General features: G+C 37.0%; 1 protein-coding gene across 1 annotated transcript in view; it reads right to left on the reverse strand.

The window, feature by feature from the left end:
* Positions 1–16,683, reverse strand: part of LOC135206036 (ras GTPase-activating protein 3-like) — a gene marked incomplete in the record, with an annotated part of 518,306 nt that overhangs the window by 262,967 nt on the left and 238,656 nt on the right. Inside the window, 2 exon segments of the mRNA XM_064237213.1 lie at positions 2,891–3,092; positions 3,292–3,440. Coding sequence (XP_064093283.1) covers positions 2,891–3,092; positions 3,292–3,440 — 351 coding nt within the window.

The following is a 16,683-nucleotide window of genomic DNA, read 5'->3' on the forward strand; positions in this document are numbered from 1 at the left end:
TAAGAGGGTGAATAGCATACGCTTTTGTATTTGGTCCTCCATCCACGTGACCAGTAACTGCTCCATTTCTTCCAAAGGCCCTATCCTCTTCTTTGATATAACCGTTGAATGAACTGAAGCAAATGTCTTTACAGCATCCATTACACGTTTCTTGTCCTTGAGGATGGTGGATACCGTCGATTGCGATAAACGTTCGTCATTTGCGCTAACCATGACTGCCTTTCCCGCTTCACGCTGACTATTATCTTCAGTTTCTGATCCAAAGTGATGGATTGCCTCTTCTTTTTGGCACTACCAGTAGGAGACCTATTTGGTTGTTTGGCAGACATAGTTTTTTTGTTTTAATTTACAGTACTTGAAAAACTCACAAAAAACACAAACCTAATCTTACTTGGTTCAGAGCGAGAGCAAGTGAGGTTGAACTCGTTGGATGCCGCTGTACCTACGCCAGCCTCTCGCTCTCGGGCCAACATATCGTACAGCGTAGTACAATGCTGCCAGCGCTCGCTGTGCACGAAATTTAAAAATACGTATTTTCAACTTTTTTTTTCAGTATTAATTGCTAATCCCATCGTAATATGGATTATCGTACCTCGAACACTGCCTGTATATGAAAATGTGTGCAATTTCATGTAGAACACAACAAAAACTAACTCATGGTCATATAAATCACGATAAACAGAAAAAAATCAACATTCGGTCAACTTTAACTCAACAGAAAAGGTCGAAAAACTCAATTGTAAGCTAAAACTCTTACAGTCTAGTAATATTCAATCAATTATCTTCATTTTGAAAAAAATTGAAAGTCTCTAGGACAATATTTCGATTTATGGTAAATTTTTGAAAACTACTTTTCCTTCCCTTCGCGCGCAGAATCTCCGCCGCAAATCTCCGAAATACTTGCACCATTTCATATTAGCCGTTATATAGAGTTCTACATATGAAAATGTGTGCAATATCATGTACAATACAACAACAAATAACTCATGGTCGTAGCTTTCATCATTTTTTAAATATTTGCATATACATCACGATAAATAGCAAAAATGCGACATTCAGTCAACTTTGACTCGACCGAAATGGTCAAAAAACGCAATTGTAAGCCAAAACTCTTAGTCTAGTATTATTCAATCATTTACCTTCATTTTGAAACAAATTGGAAGTCTCTAGCACAATATTTTGATTTATGGTGAATTTTTGAAAAAACTTTTTCCTTCCCTCCACGCGCGGAATCTTGGCGGCAAATCTCCGAAATACTTGAGTCACATTGTTGTAATATTTGCACAGTTTCATATTAGCCGTTATATAGAGTTCTATATATGAAAATGTGTGCAATTTCAGGTAGAATACAACAAAAAATAACTCATGGTTGTAGCTTTTATCATTTTTGAAATATTTGCATATAAATCACGATAAATAGAAAAAAATCGACATTCGGTCAACTTTGACTCAACCAAAATGGTCGAAAAACGTAATTGTAAGCTAAAACTCTTACAGTCTAGTAATATTCAATCATCTAACTTCATTTTGAAACAAATTGGAAGTCTCTAGCATATTTAAATTTATGGTGAATTAAAAAAAAACTTTTTCCTTCCCTCCGCGCGCGGAATCTCGGCGGCAAATCTCCGAAATGCTGGAGTCACATTGTTGTAATATTTGCACCGTTTCATATTAGCCGTTATATAGAGTTATATATATGAAAATGGGCGCAATTTCATGTAAAATACAACAAAAAATAATTCATGGTCATAGCTTTCATCATTTTTGAAATATGTGCATGTAAATCACGATAAATTAAAAAAAATCAACATTCAGTCAACTTTAACTAGACTGAAATGGTCGAAAAATGCGATTGTAAGCTAAAACTCTTATAGGCTAGTAATATCCAATCAATTACCTTCATTTTGCAACAAACGGGAAGTCTCTAGCACAATATTTTTATTTACGGTGAATTTTTGAAAAAAAAAAATTTTTACGTCCGCTTGTTACGAATTCATGCATTATTTTGTGATAATATTTTCTCTGTGCTGCTTTGATCGTTTTACAATGTGTTGTATACCAAAATGATCGCAATTTAGTGTACAATACAACGAAAAAAACTCATTAGCTTTAACTTTTTTGCTTACAGCTCAATTTTTATACAATTACATATGAACATTTTTTTTGCGCTGTCATATATTCCAATATTTATGTATGATAATTATATTTTTTTTCATTTCTGATGGTTGCACACTAAACTTTAGGCAATGACAAAAAAAGGAGTCAAAAATAAACTTTTAATCTTGAAAACTAAGCGTAATGTGATTTTTTGACAAAAACTTTTTTTTCCGCTTCAGTGCTCACTCCCTAACCCAGCCGGCATACGGGAGACGATTTCTGAAATACCGCTTAGATGTTTAAGGGTTAAAAGAAATCGGTAAGGCTTGAATATGTACTGTTTGAAAGAAAATGTGCGTGCCTGAATACAAGGGTAGCTTGATTAGTTTTTGCCTCAGTAAGAGTAACAGTTGTAGAAGAGTTCATGCGTAGTTGTAAGCCAAGTATTTTTAAGTGTAATGTTGTAAAATAACTTTGAAATGATATTAAAGTGTTTTAGGATGATCCTTTAAGGTATATTTGGTATTTGAGCTATTAAAATAGGCAGTTATAAGTATTTGAGAGGGGGGACAAGTATTTGTGAATTTCAGCTATTTGTGGTCCCTAAACCCCTTGAATACTGGGGAGTCTACTGTATTTACTTTCTACTGTATTTACTTAAGACATTTTACAACATATGCAGAAACTAACATACTTTTCGTAGAATGGACATTACAGCTTAGAGGATACTATAGAAAAACCATGCAAATACTTCAGTAGTCCTAAAAGTACAACACACATACATAAAAAGTACCTTTAAATTTGACAAATTTGCTTCCCTACTGTCCCCTTGCTGCAATTTTGTTGGATCAATCTCACAAGCTTTTTTTTCACGGAAAATCATGTCTAACGTTGTCTTCAGTGTAGTTCGAAGGTAATGGTGACCCACCAGCTTCATTAATTCATCAATACACTTTGATACAAGCGTATTCCCACGGAAAATGGTATTAGTATCTCTGCAAAGGAAAAAAATTGTCCTAAATTTTAAGCACAGTAAAATATACAACATAAAATTAAAGCAGAATGAAACAGAAATCCAAAAATTAAAGTAAAGACATGTATGGAAAAAAAAAAAGTTTCTTTAAAAACACAGGAAAGTTTATCAATATCATCGAAGCATACATGAATAAATAAATAAAATCTTTAATTGCTCACGTAATTTTTGACATTTCATGTCGTGCAAGAGCAGATATAAACTGGACTACATGACCATGATGGAGGAGGACTCGGGTGAGAGGCTGAACGACATCTTGCTTCTGAGTTACAATTTCCCCTAGCAGCCTTGCTGCAGAAGAGGTTATCGGCTGTAAAAGGAAAGGATGACAAATCATACTACATAATATCAAATTATACAAAATATTTTGCTAATTACTTTCCATATATTATCACAGCGACTGTAAAGTGATATAATCCTTTTCTTTCACAAACACACACACACATACAATTCAAATTTGTATCAAATATTATAACTACCTAAAACAATTATGCAAGATATAAAAATAAGTTTAGCTGGCAGAATACTGCAATTAAGAACAGTACAGTGGCAACCCAACTTTATAGCAGTGGAGCTCTACATACACTAATAAACATTAATACATATATATATATATACACAGAAATGCAATAATATACACCAGTTGGCATTTAGCCACCACCATACTGAGATCTGGAGCCAATTTGCATAGCTTACTGTGAACAGCATTCCTCTATAAAGTAATCAATTGACTATTCTAATTAAATTTTGTAATTACCAGTCACTTTTAAATTTTAATTTATTTATCCTTCAGTTTCATGAATAATCAGCAAAATTATTTGCTTCTACATGTACAATCAATACAGTTACTGTGCTAAATTAATTTACCAAAAACAAAGCCAAATGCAGTAACTCTACCTACATAAAAGATATAAAGTACACAAATTTGTTGTTGAGTCCTCAAGGATTACCCTTTTCATGGTCTATCCAGAGATCCAAGATGACCAGATTAAAGTCAAAGAATTCTCTTAACTGGTCTTGTGGCCAGGTATTGTCGTAATGATAAACATTATAACATGATAAGAGTATAAAATGGACTCGGGATAAGAGGGCATTTTCAATTATCCTCAGTGAAGGCAAATACCCAGTTTACCTACGTCAAGGCCACAAGAAGAAGTGGTTATGAGCGTAAACACAGTCATATTGTTTACATACACCCAAAATCCAACCAAAATGTCATTCCTTTCTGTCGTTCAGTGTAGGATGGTGACTTTCCCAAAACCTGTCATTTCATCAGGAAAGTGGGAGGGTTTTAAGGACTCAACAGCTACTACCAAATATAGGTTGTTCCTACGCCAAAACCCATTTTTTTTTTTTTTTTTTTTAAATAGAGTAGTCGTTGTCTCGTCCTCAAAGAGCTTTACAAAGAAATTAATAGGTGACGAAAAGTTCTTGGATTTTAATCCCAACAAAACAAAAACATTTTTGGTCCAGGGTCAAACCACTAGTTTCAAGGCCCCATTCTTTGTTCCAAATACTTATAGGTTTGGTAGCAAAGAACAAGAAACTAAATGGGAACTTATGTTTTTTAGGGTGCAGTCCTGTCGTGATTTACCTAAACATGCTGGGTATGGGTTGCAGTGCTGTCAAACCTTCCCCAGCTATAACTAACATACTCACCCGTTGGGAAGACCTGTGGTTTGTCACTGTAGCACCTATTGGTCAAGAATATCTATGTCACCTACTGACACACAGTGTAGTTAAATTTGTTCGAGTTCATGGCAAGTGTTGCTAGAGTGTAGGAAAAAAAGGGACCTTTTGGGATGTCTGCCATGACCTCCAGAGAAACCTCAAGTGCTTGAACTGGGCATAATGTTTTGTCTGCTAATTCTAGTTTACTCAGAATAGATTTCCTTCTTCAAAGAATCCCATTCTTGGCCAGGAATGACAGACCAGAGTATAATAATAATTGATGGTCAGCCATTGTGTGATGCATTGTCCCCATCTCCGAGCCCAGTTTGCTAATTTGAGCTCCAGATGCTCATGCAATCAAGAATATCGCATACTGTAGCTTGTGAGTTGTGGTTTTCCCCTTTTAAGAGGAATACCCGTGGTTTGTATCAGGTCCACTAAATTGAGGGGCTGACCGAAGTCTAAGCACCTGTTCAGGGACCAAGTAACTGGAACCCTTCTAGAGCAGATCTTTGTAATACAAAGGACTGCAGAAGGGAAGTGACAACTTCTATATATAATAGAGTCAAATCCCGAATTCATAAATCAATGGTTCTGTTTATGCTGCCTTGTATTCCATGATTTCTGTCACTGCATTGAGGGCCTGATCGAAGTCTACGCACCTTGTTCAGGGACCAAGTATAGGCAGCCGGTAGTTAGCGGCGCAATCACTTACGAGTCGAATCAGTTTTACAGCAGTTGTCAAAAATATTCATTTAAAAATATGGTATTTTAAGGTGTTTTTACGGCACAATTTTTGATTAACAGCGCCATAAGTGCCATTATGTCTGACGAGTACATACATTTGTAGAAATACCGTTCAGACCATAGTAAAGGTTATGCAAATGATATCAAAGATTTTTATTGAGAGTTATTACATAGGTATAAGGGTAAACTATATGCCCATGATGCTGTTCTATGCGACTGCCTGCTGCTCTTCCAAAAACATTGAGTGAAAAAAAGTGCAAATTTAGCAACTGATGTGTCGATTTATAAATGTTCATGCTTTTATGTTTAAAATGTGTATGAAAATGTATTACGTGTAGGGAATTTTTATTTCTGTACATAAGTATGATACAAAGGCAGCTTCTGAAACTGCCCTCCATGGTATCAAAGAAGATGCTTTTTCATGTTCGTTCTTGTCCGCCGCTGCCTGCTGCTCTTCCAGCAATAGTGCAAATTTAGTGATCGTGGTGTCGATTCTATAAAAGTTCATGCTTTTATATTTAAAATGTGTATGAAAATATGTTATGTATAGGGTATTTTTATTTTTTTATGTAAATATGATACAAAGGTAACTTTTGTAAGTGCCCTCCACATTATCAGAGGATGTTTTTTCATGTTCGTTCTTGTTTGTTGTTGTTCCAAAAAATGCATCTACAAAGACTCCATGGTTATATTTTACTGATTTAGGAGCTAAAACTCATTTTGTTAGTGAAACTTCAGCTTTTTGTTATAAGTTTTCATGCTTCTATGTTTAAAATGCGAATGAAAAATGTATTGCAGGGTATTTTTTTAAATTTTTGTACATAAATATGATACAGTGGCAGTACACTTGTCCATTTGAAATCTTAGTAACAGCCCTTAACATGATGAAGAGAATAGGTTATTCAGTCATGCCCAAATAATAAAATTTTAATTTACCGTATATATACTCGAGTACCGTGTGATCTCGCATATCATGCAACCCCCAAATTTTCACCAATAAACAGTGGTTTTGTCATGTATTTCATGTATCATGCGAGTTCCTTTTCTGAGAGCGTCAATTCATAAGGTTGGTGGTTTAGTGTGCTATGGCCAAGTCATTCAGATGTGTGCTGCTGCTAGTCAAGTTACAGTAATTTTCTTACTAATCCCGAGGATTGAATAGAATATCTCAAGATTAAAAAAGAATCCCAAGATAATAAAATAATTGTAAAAATACCACGCCTTGGAGTCCTCTCTCTCTCTCTCGTTCGCTCTCTACTCTTTCTACACGATTCTCTCTCTCTCTCTCAACTCGTCTCTCTCTCTCTCCTCTCTCTCTCTCTCTCTCTCTCTCTCTCTCTCAGGAATAAATACTGTAATTTGAGTCTTTCACCAACGGGTATCAGTTAATGTGTAGACATTGTATGCAGGTAATTAATGTTTAAAAAAATGTGCAGTGCACACACATTCTTTTATCTGATGTTTCAGTTTTTGGGATTTTTCAGATTTTGGAAATGTGAGGTCAGATGCATAATCAAACAAACATCACTACTGCAGGAAAAACATTTTTTCCCTTTATGTTTTTCATTATTGTTATTTATTAATTACAGTTCATTTAAATAAATATTAATATAATACTGTTAAATGAATGTGAGATAACTAAGATCACTTATAATAAAATAGTGTGACAATTAATACCATTTGCTCACTGATAGCTATTATTTGCAAAACAAATATTCCGTAAAAAACGCAAAAAATATATGTACATAACAATCAAAATATAATAATGTTTTGCAGTTCAACTTGTGAATTTTAACAATAAGTATGACTATATAATATATTTCACCATATCGATCTTGAAGTTGAAGAGTCGCAAAATTTTGAGGATGGTCCGGAAAAGGATTTGTAGTATTTAGTGATGACGCATCGCTACAACACGTGGTATTTTCATACCACTATATTGATGACGCATCGCTACGACACACTGGTATTTTTCATACCACTATACATTAAAGTTAAAATGAGCATACTATATTATTATTTTCACGAAGAAATAATTATACAAAGAAAATTATTGAGTCATTTTTGCCATCAGCAGTCAGAAAATCACGATCATGGTAACGTTCAAACCTAGTGCCATCCACGGCATATGTCTATAAATAGAACAGAGGCAGAGGGCAGTCACTGGATAACAGATAGATCTCCATGGCTACCAACCAGCCAATCAGGTGTTGGTTATACTACTCTGTGAATTTCTTAGAATGAGAGTTTCACACGCGAAGTTAACGATGATGTGTGTGTTTTGCATACAGTACGTAGTTTTAGTTTTTATTAGTGTAAGCTTTTTACTGATTACATGAAGAATAGAATGATTCCTTCTCATGACTTTGAATGCAAATGGTTTGAAGATTCTTCCGCAAAAGAAAAAAGAAAAAAAATTTCTTTAGAAGATGATACCTATTTACTAACGCTGTTGACATACCTTCAAAACAAAATTCAGCTCTTTAATCTCTGGAAAAATGTTAATCTTTCTGTCTGCTGGTCACACCCTTTATATCCCCCGCGACTACCAACAACAAAATTTTTTTGTTTATTTTATCTTCCAAAGATGTAGGTATTACTTGTAGGTACAGCACATTTTTAAACAATATACCCATACACACACACATACAGTTGCGCATGTGCTAATACCTATTGGTTTCAGAGACTCAAGTTAACACTTAACAGTATAGTTGAGAGAGAGAGAGAGAGAGAGAGAGAGAGAGAGAGAGAGAGAGAGAGAGAGAGAGAGAGAGAGAGAGAGAGAGAGAGAGAGAGAGAGAGAGAGAGAGAGTTCATCTCTCTAATCTCTTGAGGAATGTTAAGATTTGTTCCCTGCTCTATGTAAATTTAGTCCATGCGACTGACAACAACAAATTTCATATATGTTTTTTTTTGTCTTCCAGATATGAATTACCTGTACTGCACATTTTTTAACAAGCATTAACATACTGCCTGCATATGTACTAATGACCACTGGTTAAATATACTCTCTCTCTCTCTCAGAAAGATACCGTCAATTCAAATTATCAGTATCTTCTCCTGATAGACAGATGGGACTCCAAGGCTTGGCATATGTCAATTACTTTATCTTGGGATTTTTGGTTAATCTTGGGATTTTCCATGGTCAATTCTTGGGATTAGTAAGAAAAATGCCATAATTTGAGTAGCAGTAACAGCTGCAGCTGCAGCGCACACCCAAATGAATCGGGTAAGCCTAGCACGCCGAACTATAGCATTTACAAAATGAGCAAACTCTCTAGCTGGGCTGTTTTGGTCCCCCCACGTGTTTGATCTCCGCATATCCGCCAAATTTATAACAACAGAGATAAAACCATCTCTCCCATTACAGATATCAAATATTGTCTTTTCCGTTACGCAGAATTCTAAATAAATTACGTAGGTTCACGATTGATAAAGTTTTTTTTATGCAATAACAAGAAACAGAGTCAGATTTTCAATCAACATGGCATATCATTTTGGTGCTGTTGCGAATATTTCAACCAGTTCCATGTGCGTTTAAATCCACACTGTACATTCTGGAGGCAGTTCTCCCTTCTACACATATCTTGATTTCTTAACATCATAGGTATAGAATAAATTGGCAAGTAAGGAAATATGAAATAAAGCTTAACAGAGTAATTTTGACGAGTGAGAAAATAAACATTTGTATACAGACAGATTCTCTCTCTCTCTCTCTCTCTCTCTCTCTCTCTCTCTCTCTCTCTCTCTCTCTCTCTCTCTTTCTCTCTCTCTCTCTCATCTCTCGCTCTCTTCTCTCTCCTCTCTTCGCTCTCTCTCTCTCTCTCTCTCTCTCTCTCTCTCTCTCTCTCTGTGACAAAATAATAGACAGGAAACAATGACTGAATGTTGCCTGAATGCGATATGGCAAAGTTTTGGCCTGACTGAAGTGTGGAGTGACTTTGACACCGACCTACAAGTTATTCCTGGTCATTTCACAGCCATGGACATACATCAACTTCACAGCCGAGAAAGGGCAATCGTATACAAAATAAATAGGTATGGAAAATGCGAAAGGCAGGCCTATGTTATCCCATAAAAAAGCTCTCGCTCGGACAGCTGTAAGATTTAAGAGAGGGGGAGAGCAGGGCCAAATAGGGAGGAGATTAAAGTACCTGGGAATGAAAAACCCTTATAATCTTATAATTATAGCCTCGGGGTTTGTCTCAAGGACATTCAAAGGTCTGTCATGCACGGGCAGTTGTTGTTTTTGTAAAATTGGCATAAGGGCAGATCTTTAAAAGCCACGCCAGAGATCTCACCACGGTAACAAGACTATACCTTCCATATGAAGTGACGTTCTACTCCACAAAATGTTTTAGGTTTTTAGAGCTTTTTGGTTTTTAGGATTTCAAATAGAGGATTATGTGTGTATTGTAGTACAGTAAAGATAATACATCGTTGGAAAAAAAGTGTTTGTCAGTTGCGTGGGCTATGAAGGGTGTGATCACTGACCACCTGGTTAACACTAATGGATTAGCAGTGACAAAGTGGGTCTCCAAAAACTGAGAAAATGGTTTTATTATAACACGATGTAATATACGACTGTATGCAATTCAAGAAGCAAGAAAAATGGGCATTCCTGAGTTTACAGCAAGTGCAGTATGGTGTACTCGGTTTATAAAGAGATAACTTTGTCCTAAAAAGGAAAACCAAAATAGCACAAAAGCTACCCAAAGAACTGGAAGAAAAAATCAATAATTTCCTCAAATTTGTAATCAAGCACCACAAAGCTAATAATTATAAATTATCATGTATCGGCAACATGGATGAAACTCCGCTTAACTTCTAAATGCCATCAAACTCGACCGTAAATAAAATAGGAGAGAAAAGCATTTTAATCAAAACTAATGGTCATGAAAGGACACACTTTAGTGTTGTTTTAAAGTGTATGTCAGATGGGACGAAACTTCCCCCCATGGTTATCTTAAACGGAAATTGATGCCTAAAGAAGAATTTCCAAACAGTATCAATGTCCACGTTCACGAAAAAGGATGGATGAATGATGATGGCTGCAAGACTTGGCTAAAGAGTTTGGGCATCAAGGCCTGGTGGTTTACGGAAAAGAAAAAGTTTATTATATTAGTTTGGGATATGTTTAGGTCAACATCAAGTGAACTCAGTTTTAAAAGGTGTTCGAGGTACAAACACGGATATAGAACCTCTCGACGTATCAGTTAATAAGCCTTTTAAAGACAACATCAAGAAGAAGTGGAATGAATGGATGTTGGAAGGGGAGAAAGCATTTACGAAAGGAGGGAGGATGAAAGCTCCAGGTTTGCCTCTATTGTGTTTGTGGGTTAAAGAATCGTGGGCAGAAATCGATAAAAATGTGATAATTAAAGCATTTAAAAAATGTGGAATATCAAATGCTTTGAATGGATATGAAGATGATGTCCTATACAAAGATGCAGGAGATGAAGATGAAATTATCAAAGATCTGGAAGATGACGAATATGATGACTGCCTTGATGACGAAGAATTCAGAGCCTTATTTGATAATACGGACACGGAGAACGACTTTGGAAGGTTTTAGTTTATTAATTTTATGCATTTTTTACTTTAATAAATTTTCACTAACCTGTGCATCCTAAAATAAAAATAATAGTTCAAGTAACAAAAGTTTCTTTTACCGAGTAAAAAATCCTTCGGTATTGTGCCTTAATCAACGGATTTGGAAATTATAGATGGTTAGTCCAGAACGTTAAACATGTTGTATAGACCAAAATAATGCAAATGGCACACAATCGCTCTTTTGTATTTTAAAATACAATAGTAATATGAGAATACATATATTACTGGATATAGTGAAGTACAAGTAAAGGATAACTTTTTGAAGATCTACTGTTTTTCTCCGGTAGTAACTACCACAATCTGCCGATTTTGGAAAGCATAGACGGTACACTAATATTATACTGCATGTATGATGCGACCCGTTTAAAATTAACTTCAAAATTAGGTTTCCAAAGTCACATAATATGCGAGAATATACGGTATATAATTAAATCACGTTTTTATAACAAATTATATTCACAATTGTCGCATAAATCTATTTTTAAAAGACAAAACTCGCGTATACATTTGTTTTTACAACACTGCAATTTGTTAGTTTTTCCATGGGATAGAAGTACGAAATATAACTGTGCAACTTGGTTGACTTTTTGCTTTGTTACACAAGCAAAATATTGAGGTACAACCGTACGAGCTCAAGATGCCGCTGCTACGTGGATGGTATAGTGACAAAAATTAAGATAAGCAAAGAAGAAAAAGTAAATATGCATCTTTTCCATAAATCTTTTAAAAGTTATACATTACTTCACTGTATCCAATAATACTGTATGTATTCTCATGTTATTGTATTGTAAAATACAGGCAGCCTGCGGTTAACAGCGCAATCGGTTAGCAGCAAATCGGGTTTTATGGCTGTCGTCAAAAATATTCATGAAAAAAATAAGGTATTTTAAGGTATTTTTATGGCACATCGGTTAACAATGCCGCTAGCTCTGTTATGTCTCACGAGTACATACATTTGTAGAAATACCGTTCAGACCATAAAGGTTATTCAATTGATATTAAACAATTTTATTGAGAGCTATTAAATAGGTATTAGGGTAAACTATATGACCATGACGCTGTTCTATGATGAAAATAGCGAGTTAAATAATTGCAAATTTAGCTATGGATGTGTCAATTTATAAATTTTCATACTTTTATGTTTAAAATGTGTATAAAATATATTATGTATAGGGTATTTTTGTTTCTGCACATAAATATGATACAAAGGCAGCTTTTGAAACTGCCCTTCAGTTATCAAAGAAGATTTTTTCATGTTCGTTCTTGAGCCGCCGCCTGCCACTCTTCCAAAAATATAAAGTTAAAAAAAGTGCAAATTTAGCAATCGATATGTCAATTTTATAAATGTTCATGCTTTTATGTTTATAATGTGTATGAAAATATATTACTTGCACGGTATTTTTATTTTTGTACATAAATATGATACAAATTAAGGCAGCTTTTGTAACTGCCCTCCACGTTACCAGAGGATGTTTTTTCATGTTCGTTCTTGTCTGCAGCTGTTCCGAAAAATGCATTTACAAAGACTTCACATGATTATATTTTATTAATTTGGGAGCTAATTATAACTCATTTTGTTAATGAAACTTCAGCTTTTTGTTGTAAGTTTTCATGCTTTTATGTTTAAAATGTGTATGAAAAATGTATTACAAGGTATTTTTTTATTTTTGTACATAAATATGATACAGTGGCATTATGTTAGGTTGTTCAGTCGCGCCAAAAAATGATTTTAATTTATATCACTGAATCACTTTTTTATAACAAATTATATTTACAATTGTTGCATAAATTGATTTTAAAAGACGAACCTCACGTATTCATTCAATTTTGCAACAATGCAATTTGTTTGTTTTTCCATGGGATAGAAGTACGAAATATAACGGTGCAACTCGGTTGATTTTTTGCTTCGTTACGCGAGCAAAAAATTGAGGTACGACTGTACGAGCTAGAGATGCCGCTGCTTCGTATATGGCATAGTGACAAAAATTAAGATAAGCACAGAAGAAAAGTAAATATGCATCTTTTCCATAAATCTTTTAAAAAGTTATACATTACTTCACTGTATCCATTAATATTGTATGTACTATATTGGAACAATCTTGCAGCATAGCATCCATTGTCCATGCAAGAGGATCTGGGGCTGGAGAGAAAAATAGAGGAAGGCGATGAATCTTGGAGGTGGCAAACAGGCCTATTGTCAGCCTAACATTTTCCAAAGATCCAGACAAACCAGGGGATTCAGAGTCCATTCAGTGGGAAGGACCTGGTTTCGAAGGTTCAGCTCATCTGCCATAACATTCAACTTCCCCCATGATAAATCGGATGACCAGAGTCACTTGATTTTGTTCCACCCACAAAAGACCTCTTACTGTCTTGCAGAGAAAAAGAATGGGTGCCACCTTGTTTTCGGATATATGCCAGGCCATGGTATTGTCTACAAGCACTACTTCTGTCTTTTTGCAGACCATGGTCGAAAAACACTGAAGGCCTAGGTGAACTGTTTTCAGTTTTCTCACATTTATATGAAAGCTTTGCTAATCCAGAGTTCACATACCAGATACTTCCAGATTCCCCAGTAGTGCTACCCAGCCTACGTCTGAGATGTCTGAATAAAAGTCTCATTCAGGGCTCAGAGGTTGAAGGGACTTCCCTTCTGACAGTCTTCCTTTTGACAGCCACCACTGCAGGTCTGATTTGATCTCCAGGGTGATTGGAAACATGTAAGTGTCCCGCTGTGTTTTCCTGTCCCAGTTGGCTTTCAGAAATAACTGGAGAACTTTCATGAGGAGTATGCCTATCTAACAATCATCTTTATGGATGACAGAGACCCCAGTAGGCTCATCCATTGTTGCACTGAGCAAGACCAATGGGCTAGAAAACTCTGGACTGACTGAAGGCAGCTGGAAATTCTCTTGGGACACAGAAAAGTCAGAAAATTATAAGCGTTCAGTCATCCCAAAATAGAAGATCTTGCAGTGGGGTTAGCTGGGACTTCTGAAAATTGATAAAAAGGTCCCAGTTCCTTGGTAAGAAGAAGAATCCAGATAAAGGATGAGCCAATTCGAAAGAGGAGTGAGGACTCTAGTAAATACTTGAGGGGCCATAGAAAGGCTGAAGCAAAGGACCCAAAACTAATACACCTTGTCCTGGAAGACAAACCTTAGAATTTCCTGGAATTTGGACGGCTCAGGATGTGGCAGTATGTGTCCTGCTTATTTAAGGTTATCATCCAGTCGCCTTGGTGAATAGATGAAAGGACTGAATGGCTTGTCTCCATTTTTAATTTTGTCTTCAGAACAAAATGATTGAGGATGCTTACATAGAGGACTGGTCTCCACCACCACCATGCTCTTGGTACCACAGTGGTAAAACCCTTCTGTGCTTGTGTTCTCGACTTCCTCTATGGCCCTCTTCTGGATGAGAGAGGAGACTTCCTCCAAAAGCCTGAATGTCTCTCAGAGACTATCGAGTATGCTGTCAATGTCATGGGAGGAATAGGATGATGTAGCCCTCCAACAGAACCTTGAAGAACCTTGATGATCCAAGACTCCGCTCCTCTTATCAGCCACTTTTCCCAAAACTCCACGAAAGGGCTGCTGCTGGAGGGGTGCAAAAATCCTGGTTTGCAAAGCAGACGAATCCTTGAGAGGCTTGGACAACTGGGCTAACAAGCCTTTTTCTGTAACTATGATGCAATTCCCTTTTAATGTTCCTGAGGGAAGAGGTGGTGCTGGCCCAAAGGCGAGAAGAAAAGGGCCAACTTCCGAGTCTGGGTGACTCCCTTAGAAGTTAAAGAGGATCAGAGCTCTCTTTTCTTCAGAACACCAAATGCAAATACAGCAGAAAGCTCTAGAAAGCCATCTCTAATGGCTTTGTTGGTACAGGATAGAACCCTGAGCCAGTTCGAGGCAATATCTCTCACTAAATTGTGGTAGTTTTCAATTTTCTAAACAGGTGCACATACTATCCAACCCAAAAAACTAAGGCCTTCAAAAACCATATAAATATCCTTAACTAAATGGTCAAGTTCCACAGAAGAGAACATTACGAAAGCACAGAATGCCGTGAAGAGTCGGTGAGGCCAGAGTAGTCCCACTGGGAGGAGGCAACAACTCCCAAAGTAGGGGGTTTCCCAGTTACTTAGGATAAGTACCTCCTGCAGATTGAGTGAGGGACGAAAGGCAAAAGATGCTTTCCTTTGCTCCCTTTTGGCTGAAAGCCAGTCTCCCATCTCCTTTAGGGATTTCTTGCTAGGAGGAGGTCATGTCCTGTCATCCAGTTGATTCCTCATTAAAAAGACTGAAGCAGGAGACTGGGGCAGCTTGGGCGAAAAAAGTATGAAAATCTGCTAAAAGATAATGCAATAAAGCTACATAAGCTGAAGAAAGAGCAGGTTCTTGGTTGACCTCTTCCTCTTCTGAGGAAACTGGGGGGGACAGGATAGCATTCTGAGAAGTCTTGGGAGCAGAGGGAGCTTTTTGTAATAAGTCAATGATTACAGCTAACTGCCATTTAATAGGAGCCAAAGTTTGGCTCGTCATTATCCAAAGATGAAGGTGAAGGAGACCATGGTTTCTGAGTACACTGAAGAGGTCAAGCACTCGATGTTCAGGGGCTGGTGCTGGGCACTCAGGAGCTGGCACCTGGTGTTTGGGAAGTGGCACCGTGCGTTTGGCAGTGGACATCGGGTGCTTAAGAGTTGTTGCTGGGCATTTGGGAGAGAAGGCCTCTGGACTGTCCCATGTAGACAAAAAAGGATGATGATGAACAGGAGCAGGAACATAAGGATCCACAGCATAACTACATGAAGGCTGAGGGCTGGTACTAGGCTTCTTATACTGCTTCATGGGAAGTGGATCTGGATGGCACAATGGAGGAGTTATGGGAGTTCCATTTGACAACGTCCTTGAGGACTGAGAGAGAGAGAGAGAGAGAGGTGAATGTAAGCAGCATTAGGTTGTTTGTGTTCATGTGAATTGATAGTTAGCGGGTGAATTGATCTTTTGTCAGCTGGGTGGTTGGTTGGGGGTTGGAGCGTGGTGGCGAGTCGGCGGCCGGCAGGAGTCTGTAATGAGAAATCGTGAAGGACAGACATTTTGGGCAGCGGTCTTGGCAGTATTGTTGGTCAGTTGTGTTGTGTTTTCAAGGATTTATATGAGTTATTTGTGCTGTGTTTGAAGGTTGTTGTGCTTGTGCATTGGGAGGTTGTTGAGCTTGTGAGTTTCTGTTGAGTTGTGAGTTGTTATAGTTGAGGGTTGTTGTTGTTGGGGAGATGTTGTGGGTTCTTGGTGTTGTTGAGTGGTTGGGGGTGGGCTTGTGGGTTTGGGGTTGTGAAGTGGGGTTGTTGGTGAGCTGTTGTGGTTTCTTGGTGTTGTTGTTGTGGCCATAGTCCTTGTTTGTTTGTTGTGTTGCTGAGTTGAGGTTGTAGTCCTGGTTAGTTTGTTGTGTTGTTGAGTTGTGGTTGTAGTCCTTGTTTGTTTCATGTGTTGAGTTGTGGGGTTGTGGTCCTTGGTTGTTGTGTT

Source organism: Macrobrachium nipponense, chromosome 11 (assembly GCF_015104395.2).
Source record: "Macrobrachium nipponense isolate FS-2020 chromosome 11, ASM1510439v2, whole genome shotgun sequence".
Lineage (NCBI taxonomy): Eukaryota > Metazoa > Arthropoda > Malacostraca > Decapoda > Palaemonidae > Macrobrachium > Macrobrachium nipponense.